The sequence below is a fragment of the Coturnix japonica genome, chromosome 4, assembly GCF_054131305.1.
Source record: "Coturnix japonica strain WE chromosome 4, WE-NBRP24, whole genome shotgun sequence".
NCBI lineage: Eukaryota > Metazoa > Chordata > Aves > Galliformes > Phasianidae > Coturnix > Coturnix japonica.
In genome coordinates, this window is record NC_140666.1 from 10,047,790 (window position 1) to 10,057,239 (window position 9,450).

The 9,450-nt window shown below is 65.0% G+C and overlaps 2 protein-coding genes across 3 annotated transcripts; one reads left to right on the forward strand and one right to left on the reverse strand.

Moving 5' to 3' along the window:
• Window position 1: 1 nt before the first annotated feature.
• Window positions 2-4,177, reverse strand: XPNPEP2 (X-prolyl aminopeptidase 2). 2 transcript variants are annotated; one of them, XM_015860055.3, is made up of 21 exons: window positions 3,946-4,177; window positions 3,793-3,866; window positions 3,590-3,700; window positions 3,458-3,521; window positions 3,247-3,351; window positions 3,091-3,177; window positions 2,861-3,007; window positions 2,689-2,790; window positions 2,523-2,604; window positions 2,110-2,302; window positions 1,937-2,026; window positions 1,749-1,858; window positions 1,590-1,667; window positions 1,444-1,515; window positions 1,307-1,367; window positions 1,151-1,220; window positions 964-1,068; window positions 827-886; window positions 590-666; window positions 382-480; window positions 2-296 (listed from the first exon to the last, which is right to left on the reverse strand). In XM_015860055.3, the coding sequence occupies exons 1-21, from the start codon at window positions 3,989-3,991 to the stop codon at window positions 96-98; spliced, it is 2,034 nt and encodes a 677-aa protein (XP_015715541.3). In that variant the 5' UTR covers window positions 3,992-4,177; the 3' UTR covers window positions 2-95. The 2 variants fall into 2 exon arrangements, 1 of the variants encoding a protein (XP_015715541.3); XR_014945104.1 differs by lacking the exons at window positions 2-296; window positions 827-886 and having other exon boundaries at window positions 440-480.
• Window positions 4,178-6,982: 2,805 nt separating this feature from the next.
• APLN (apelin) lies at window positions 6,983-8,388 on the forward strand. Its single transcript, XM_015860062.3, has 3 exons — window positions 6,983-7,237; window positions 7,734-7,905; window positions 7,981-8,388. Exons 1-2 carry the CDS (start codon window positions 7,042-7,044, stop codon window positions 7,898-7,900), a joined length of 363 nt encoding a protein of 120 aa, XP_015715548.2. The 5' UTR covers window positions 6,983-7,041; the 3' UTR covers window positions 7,901-7,905; window positions 7,981-8,388.
• The last annotated feature ends 1,062 nt before the right edge of the window (window positions 8,389-9,450 follow it).

Sequence of the window (9,450 nt, forward strand, 5' to 3'; positions counted from 1 at the left end):
GTTTAATTGCAAAGCACAAATGTTTAAAAAAGAAAAGACACAATGAGGAAGTGAGTGGCACGGAGAAGAAACATCCCTGGCTGGTGATGGCAGCATCAGGCCTGCAGCTCAGCCAGCAGCACGGAGATGAGGGAGGTGATGGCCAGCACGCTGGCAGCGGTGGAGGCAGCGCTGCTCTGCGCGAAGGGCTCTGTGCTGCGCTGCAGCCACTGATACTCCTCCTCCAGCTGCTGCCGCTGCAGCTCCGGCCCCACACGCGCACGGATGGTCTCATAGTAGGCGTTCAGGTACTGGATCTGCAGGCAGACGGCTCCAGCTGAGTGCCCGCCCCCACCCCAGCCCCGTGCACTCACCGCAGCTCCGCCTGTCCCGTTCCCGTACGTGCTCCTGCGACAGGAGGCTGACGTCGATGAGGTTGCGGTCGTAGGGCACCAGGGACACCGCCTCGAAGGTCAGGAAGGGCTTCTCACTTGTAGGGTGCTGCCAGGAGAGAGCAGAAGGTGGGTGCAGCCCCCATGGCACTGCCAGCCCCTCGCTGTGCCCGAGCCCCCCGGCCCCATGCAGAGCCCGGGAAGGGGGACAGCGGTACCTTGGTCTGCGCCTCCACCACCAGCACGACGTCCTCAATGCGGATGCCAAACTCACCATCCCGGTAGTAGCCGGGCTCTAGGGACAACACCCAACACATCCTGAGCCCTGGCAGCACCCCCAGCTCATCCCAGCCCTGGAGAGCCCTGGGTGTTAAGCTGTGGACCTGCCCCCTTGGCACTGCCCTATGGTCATCCCCACAGCCCCAAGGCAGCAGGAGCCAGGTGGGCGCACGCACCGATGGATGTGAACATGCCTGCAGTTAATGGCACGTTGTTGGACTGGAAGCCCACGGGCCCTGTGGGGGACACAGGGAAGGATATGGCTCACAGGGACAGCATGTGTCCCACCCCCCATCCCACGCCCAGTGCTTACACTCATGCACTGAGAGGAAGTTGCCAATGCCGTGCCCGGTTCCATGTCCGTAATTGAGCCCCACTTCCCAGAGTGCCCGTCGGGCAAAGTTCTCCAGTGTTCTCCCTGGAGGAGGAGGAGGTGAAACAGGGTGGGGAGCAGCAGCGGGACCCTGCCCTGCTCCCAGCGCACTGGGCTCTGCACCCACCAGCTGTGTTAGATGGGAAGACGAGGCGAGAGAGATCAATATTGCCCATCAGCACACGGGTGTAGGCTTCCTAGGAGGGGACAGGGGCTGAGCGTGGTGGTGTGTGGGACATCCCCCCAAGCCCCATGGTTCTGGGACCACCCCACAGTGCGGTACCTTCTGCAGTGGGGTTGGTGTGCCCCAGTGCATGGTGCGTGTGATGTCCGTGGTGCCATCCCTGCAAAGGGGATGTGAAAGGGGCCCCATCACCCCACTGCACCACGGGCACAGCAGGGACAGGGAATGCTACGCACAGATACTGCCCGCCGGTGTCTGCCAGGTACATCTCATCCACTGACAGCTGCCGGCTGCTGCCGTTGGCTGGGCTGGGGAGCAAGAGGGGGGTGAGAACCCATCCAAAGTGGCCCCACACAGCACAGCTCCCACCCCATGCCCACACCTGTAGTGTGCCAGTGCTGCATTGAGCCCGCTGGCAGAGATGGACTCAAAGCTGGGCCCACGGCTGTGCTGCTGTGCCCTGGAAGGCAGCGGAAAGGAGAGGTGCCGGGGGGGGGTCCCTGCTGCCTCGTGCCAGCTGCTCCCCCCAGGCTGCACTGACCAGCGGAGGGCATCAATGCGGCGGGCACCTGAAAACTCATCCACCTTCCCCTGTGGCACCATCTTCTCCAGCCACAGCATGTATTGGATGACAGCCACTGCATCCCGGACCTGTGGGCAGCCTCGTGGTACTGGGGGGTGCCACCGTACCCCCCGAGCTGCTGGCTGAGGGGGTGGGCACAGCCTTACATGAGCTGCTCGCAGCAGCTCCTGCTCCTTGGTGTTCTTCACAGCCTTGGCGAGCATCACCGGGGAGTAGCTGTCCTCCAGCAGCTTCTCCTGCACAAGGTGACGACGGTGTGACCCAGCCATCCCATCCCTTGCTCCCAGCCCCACCCGCAGGGTTCTGTGGCAGACCTCACCTGGGGAATGATGCTGTAGAGGCCGTAGGTGGTGTATTCAGTGCCCAGCCAGATGGTGACGTTGCCCTGTGCGTAGTGACGGAGGTGGGCACTCACCTGCCCGTAGTCCAGCAGCTCCACGCACCGCTCCGGGCAGCCAGAGAGCAATGACTGCCGAGCCTCTGCTGTGAGCCGTGCTGAGTCCACGAACAGGCTGGGAAGGGGGACATGGTGATGGGGATGAAGGGGGTGAGGGTGTGGGGGGGGAACCCCTGGGTGTTACTGGGAGGGGTGAGATGTAGGACTTGGAGGAGGGATGCAATAGGGTGGGCACTGTAGGATGTGATGGGAGCACTGGGAACAGGTGGAGGGGGGTGGTCTGATGGGATAAGGGAGGAGGGTTGGGGCTCAGCCCCATGGCAGCCACTGCCCACCTGATGTTGGTGGTGGTCAGAAGAGTGTAGGAGTAGAAGACGGGGTTGTAGGGAATGTCGTCTCCGCGGAGGTTGAAGAGCCCTGCCAGGGGTCAGACAGCAGAGCTGTGCCCACCTCCACCCTGGTGCCCCTGGGGCAGCACCACAGCCCTGGTGCTCTACTCACAGGCCGTCTCCTCCAGCCCTGAGAGCAGCAGGGCTGTGGGACTCCGTGTGTGCTCCTCCATCTGCTGCTGGATCCTGGCCACCTTCTCCTGCCACCTGCTCCCTGGGGTGGGGTGGGAGGGGTTCAGCACACAGCCCTTCCCTTACTGGGTAGAGATGTGTGGGAGGTGTACCTGTGAACTCCTCTGGGAGGCTGTAGATGTGGCTGGTAGGTGGAGGGGGCCTCTGGTTGCCCCACACTTGGTCCACAAGGTTGGTCTCCATGGGCAGCAGGTTGATGTCGGAACCCTGCAGGGCCTGCTGGTAGCTGTGCCACGTGTCTGCAGGGAGAGCGGCCCACGGGGCTGCATCACCCAGCGACCACCCTATGGGGCAGCACCCCCTCGATGCCAGCCTACCCTACCGATAGAGAAGAGGAAGGGGTCCAGGCTGACGTTCCCCCCTGCAGGAACCACCTCCATGATCCACGTCCCGATGGACTCAATCCAGGCTGTGAGGCAGAGCTGTGTGTCAGGGTTCTGGCAGGGGGCAGCCCCTCACCCCCACCCCCTGCACTGACTGGTCCTCTGCAGCTCCCAGTTGCAGTCCATCTGCCTCTCTGCCTGCGTCCAGTAGCGGCTGTCGGTCCACATGGCCGCTCTGTCCTCCGTCACCACGCCGGTGCCTGGGGGGCAGCAGGTCTCAGGCATCGCCCCTCCCCTACAGTCCCACTCCCCATCAGCCCCCAGCCCCCCAGCGGTGGGCACAGAGCCCAGCAGGGATGCTCCCACCTGCAGAGCCGGTAAAGCCGGTGAGCCAGGCCAGGCGGGCATCCCTCTCAGCAATGTACTCGCTCTGTGGATGGGATGGAGAGGTGAGAGTAGGTCGGAGCCCTGGCACAACACGTGGGGATGGCAGCTCACCATGTGGGCATCCGTGGAGGGCACGATGTAGGCGTGGATGTTACGGGCACGCATGGCATCCCGCAGAGCGCTGAGCTGTGCCGAGCTGTTGGTGGCCGTGGGAGGCAGGTACTGGTGGCACAAGGGGACAGACAGGCGTGGGGCTGAGCAGGGGCCATCGAAGCACCCCTGGGGGAAGTGTGGGCTGTGTACGAGGGGCTCACCGGTGGATCCACGGAGCAGTCCCTGATGTCGGTCCTGGGGGAGACGGCGGGCTGCGAGCATCCCATGGAGCAACCTGGGGGGTTCTGAGCCTCAGCCGGAGCTCGGGCTCCCGCTCGGCCCCAGCCCGGCCCTCAGCGCTGCGTGCCCCGTACCGTGCAGCAGGAGCAGCCAGGCTGCGGTCCAGCGGGAGGGCGGCATGGCTGTGCCCGGGCTGCGGGACGCGGAGGGGACGTTTGGTGCCGCGGAGCGACGGGTCCCTCCTCCTGCGCCTTTGCCCCCTGGGTGGAGGGATGCCGAGGCCCCGGGCAGAGACCGGGGGTCGTTGTCCTCTCCACAGAGCGCTTCTGCTCTCTAGATAACCAGATAACAGCAAACAGCTCAGTCAGCACCGAGTCCAAAGATCTCCCGGAAGCAGAGGTGCGTCTGTGCCAGCTCAGCCTGGCACACAACTGCTGGCCACGTGCGAACCTGGGTGTGCTGCGCTGCCCCGCGCCCCCTCTGCCAGGGGAGAGGGGCGGCATGTAGGGGGGTCACGGCCGCATCCCGCTCAGCCGGCCCGTGCCATCGCGGAGGGAACTGACAGCGAGCAGCACGACGGGAGGGAACGGAGCTGCCGCCCTCCGGCCCCGCTACGGGGAAGGGCAGAGCTCGGCTCCCGAGGTCACATCCAGCTAAAGGACGAGTCCCGATGGGGCGCGATGTCCTCCCGCTATGGGGACATCCCTGCGGGACGGGCTCTGTGCTGCGCGGCTGCGGTGGGTGATGGGGACCTTCGGGGGGGATGCGGCTCCACCCGGGGTCGAAGAGAGGATGGAAACACAAACTGCGGCCGTCGGGTGGGTCCTGCAGGAAATAAACAACGCATCGCTTTAGGAACAGCCCACCCTGCCCACGTGCGGTCACCGTCCCGCAGTGTCAATGAGAAGCTGTCGGCCACGAGATGGCACCACGACCGCACCGTGGGGCCCGGCCGCGTCCCAGCGCTGCGCGGAGGGGAGGTGACAGCGGGACCTGAAGGCATCACCACCACCCCGCCCCTGGGAACGGCAGCGAGCCGAGAACGGGCACATTCGAGTCACTGATGCCCCCGGTCAGGCTGCTGTCACCCGGAGCCCCTCTGGTGGGTCCTTCCATGAGGAGGGGTCGTGCGGGAGCCCCAGCACAGCGCTGGGTGGGGGGACACGGTGGCCATGAAGCCTCTGCGACCGTCACAGCAACCGAAGTTTCTCAAGGATGCGCCATGCGGTTGCCACGGTGACCAGCAGGCATCGCTCCGCTTCCGCCCCGCTAATTAACGAAACGTGCTAACGATGCTGCACATCCTCCTCCTCCTCTTCCTCCAGCCATCCCCAGGGACCCGGACCCGCTCACCGGGGGCTGCTCTGAGCACAGTGGCCTCGACCGGACGAAGCCCATCCACTGTGCGTCCGGTGGGGCCCGGCCCCCCCCCCCCCACCCCCGGGAGCTTTCCTCGACGACGGGCCCAGAGGAAGGCTTGGGGGAGACATCCTCCCTTTGTGGGCTATTGTTAGCCTTCCGCCACCTGCAGGGCCGTGGGGTGACTCAGGCCGGGGTGATGCGCCCAAGCAAACAGGACGTGGGGTGGGAGGGAGGGAGGGAACCCCTGGGACCCCAGGAATGCGGAAGGCAGTGTAGGAGCATTGGGGTCCAGGGGAAATCCCCTGCAATGGGGGACTGGGGATCTGCCAGCAATGGGGAGCACTGCAAGAGGGCACGGGGCACCCAGCTGCAGCCCAAAGGGGTGGTGCACCTTCCAGCTGTGCCTGCAGCAGCTCTGGAGCTCTGTAGGGATGGGGAACTGTCGCTTTGCCTTTATCTGCCAGAAAAGTCCCACTCGTGTCCAGCTGCACATCAGTAGTCACACATCAGCAACGCTGTAGAGGTGGTTTTGGGGTGCCCTGAACAGGCATCTCACACCTCCACAGCCCTCACCTGCAAAGAGCACCTGAAGCTGGAAGGAGCCCAGGGCTCCAGCAGGGACACCCCAAGCAAGGTGCCAGGAGCACACCCTGATGTAACACAGCTCCAAGGGTGGGCACCCACTGCCCCTCTGGGTGCTGTGCCACTGCTCTGCCACACTCACAGCACAGAAACACTTCCCAGGAGCAGGGGACCCTTCTGTGCTCCTGTCTGTGCCCACTGCTGTGTCCCTGGGTCCACCCACCTCCTACCGAGCAAAACATCTCCCTCTTACCTCCAACAAAAAGCCCACACCCACCAGCCCCAAGCACTGCTCTCCAGGAGTTCTCTTTCTCCTCTACCCACCTCTGGGTTTGACCTGACACAGGTACAGCTCCTTGGCCTCACTAAAACCTCATTAGATTCACATGGGCCCACGTGAGGCCCACAGATCCCTTTGGATGGCATCCATCCCCTCCAGCTCCTCCACAGCTGCGTGATGCCTGCAGCTCTGCTGAGGGTACGCTCAGTCTCTTGTCCTTGTCACAGAGGTGTTAAATCACTCCAGTCCCACCCCAGAGACCTGAACACCACTGGTCACTGTTCCCTGCTTGGCACAGAGCTGCGGAGCTCTCTGTGGGCAACCTGAACAATTCCTTATCCTCCAAGCAGTCCAACTGCCACATCCACATCCCTGCGATGCAGTGGCAGCAGGACAGCCCCGGTGCTCTGTACACATCCAGATGCACTGCGTCAGTCCATGTCCACCAGCACCGTGAGCTCTGGGTGTGGATCAGGAGGACCGGTCCTTCCCCAGCCCGTGTGCGCTGACCCCACCACCCCTGGGCTCTTGGAGCACCTCGTACAGCGTCCAGGAGGTTCTGCTACACGAGCAGCACGCCGTGCACAGCACTGACACTGCCCGGCCTGCAGCTTCCTGGCTCTTCCTTATTCCCCTTTTCAACACTTTTCCGGACAGCGGGATCCCATCGGGTCACCGTGATTCCTCACTCAGTGCTTTGGCACCGCCACCCCCAGCTCCCCCCGGGTCCCGCTCCCGGCCACACTGATGCGGGGAGCGTGGGGGGTGGAGGGGAGGGGAGTGGGCTCGGGGATCCTAGACATCTTTTCCGACCTCAATAATTCGGAGGTCCCTCCCTTTGCTCCCCAGCTGGCTGCGGGGCTGACACTCTCCAGGACCAGCCTCGGCGCTCCCAGTGCTCACGTCCCCTCGGATGCCACCCCCTGGGCACCCCGGGGGGCTGCAGCGCGGAGGGGGCGGAGCGAGCTGCGGACCCCCCCGCCCCCCCTTCGGTGCCGGCGGCCACATGACCGGGCGGGCGCGGGGCCGGGCCGGGCTCTCACCGCCTACAAATGCGGCGATCCCGGAGCGGGGCCACCGCCTCCTGCGTGTCCGTGTCCCCGCGTGTCCGTGTCCCCGCGCCGGGCGGAGCATGGCGGCGCGCCGCTGGCTGCTGGCGCTGCTGCTGCTCTTCTGCCTCGCGCTGAGCGCCGCGTCCGCGGGTGAGTGAGTGAGGGGCTGAGCGCTGTGCGGGGTCGGGGAGGGCGGGGGGAGGCAGAGCCGTCGGCCCCAGGGGGAAGAGAGGACAAAGCGCTTTTCATGGTGCCAACAAACCGCAGCCTGTCCCGAGGGCAGAGAGGCCGAAGAACGGCCGGGAGCAGCCGGTGCCATCGGGTGCCGGGAGGCGGCCGTGCCATCGCTGGTGCCATCCACGTGCTGGTGGTGCTGGAGCACACACCCGAGCTGTGTGCCACGGGTGGCTCCGGGATGGGCGCGGGGGGCTGGGATCGAAGCCTGAGTCGGGGCTTTGCCGTGCCCTTTGGTGACAGCCGTGGCACCGGGCAGGTGGCCCGGCCATGTGGCTGCAGGAAGCGCTCTGCCAGTGCGTGGCTCCTGCCGGGGGTAACTGAGGAAACGGGAGATGCTGCCCAGCTCCCGGAGCATCCCCACCCCGCGTGTGGGCAGGGCACCCGCTCACGCTGTTCTGCCATCCCCCAGGGCCTCTGGGAGCGGGGCTGGATGGGATGGATCCCGAGGACGGCCTCATCCGAACGCTGGTGCGGCCACGGGGTGCGCGGCGTGGGAACGTGCGGCGGCCAGGAGGGTGGAGGAGGCTGCGCCGTCCCCGGCCACGGCTGTCCCATAAGGGCCCCATGCCCTTCTGATGGAGGTGAGTGACGTGCAGGGGACACGCGTGGCGGTGCCGGGAGCGCGCTCATCCCACCGGCCTTTGCTCTCATTGCAGGACCACCGCCAGCGCTCCAAGGATGCGTCCCCGCTGCCCGCTCTGCTCGTCCCTGAGCCCACCCCTGAGCTGGCATCACCTCCCTGCAGCTGTCCCTGGTGGCTCTGGCACCGTGTCCTCCCGGTGTGCCCGGTCCAGGGGCTCTGCATAAAGCACTTTGTCCGGCGGAGGAGCTCTCCGTGGGGTCCTGCCCCATCCCCTCCTGGAGGGGTCTATTTATTCCCATGGTGCTGACCCCGTGTGAGCTGCTCTGTGGGGTTTCCACCCCCGGGGCTCTGCAGGAGGCACTGATGTACCCCGAAAGGGCCGCAGCGGTGCCAGGCCCTTCTGGTCCCCGCGTCTGTCACGTCTGTAAAGAATTGTTCTGTGTAAATACATCTTTATTATAAAGAGCTATGATGACAATAAGTGCTTGTGGTGGTGGTGGTGTGAACTGAACGAAGGGCTGGGGGATGTTCTGCAGCCTGTGGGGCTGGGGAGGGGTGCGATGTGGCTTGAGCAGGGATGCAGCCATCCCATCATTGTCCCCGTGGTGCCGATGATGGCATCAGTGCTGTGACAGCAGCCGGGCTGGGGGATTGTGCATCTCACTAGCCAGAAGCGGTGTGTAACTCCGGGTGTGAGCACCACGATGCTGATGTTGCCGTGGTTACCAGCTACTGGATGCAGCACCCCTGTCTGGGGTTGTGCTGCTCCTGGGCACCTCTGGCTGCTGCCATCTTCCGGTGGCTGCTGGACTCCCAGCCAGCCTCAGCCGTGCACTGTGAGCTCCGGATCCCTGCGACCCCCATCTGCTGTCCCCATTCCCAGACTCTGCGCTCTTGGTGTCCTCCTGCCATCTCTATTCTTGGTGTCCCTATTCCTGGTGTCCCTGTCTCTGGTATCCACGTCCCTGGTGATCCTATTGCTGATGTCCCTGACAGCCCTGCCCTTGCTGTTTCAGTTCCCAGTGTTTCCATCGCTGTGGGTCCTGGTAGGCAAGCAGCTGCAGGCACCTCTCCCTGCTGTCCCTCCAGGCCCATGCAGGAGGGCTGCAGCTTAGGGCTCAGCAAGCAAATCTTACACTTGGATGAGGGCTGAGCTGTGCAAAGCGACGGGACCACCCTGGAATCCCCCAAGGCAGGACAGCACCATAGGGTAGCTTCGTGTGCAGCCCCTGAGCCTCCCATCTCCTGCAGGAGGGGTGCTGGGCTGCCCTGGGAGAGCTAGAGAGGCACGATGGTGGGGGTCCCGCAGGCAGCAGCGGGGGGGAGGGGGTTAACGGGGCCGCGGAGGAGCATAGAGCCTGCAGCTGCGGGGCTGTGAGCAGGGGCCCGGGGGAAGCGGGGCTGGGCCCAGCTGGCCTCCATGAGCTCATCCTCGGGGACCGGGAGGGATGCACTCCCGGCCGAGTGCCAGCGCGATCCCGACACGCCGCACGGCTGCGGAGACCCGGCTGGGTTCTTTCCCCTCCCCGGGGCTCAGAGGCTG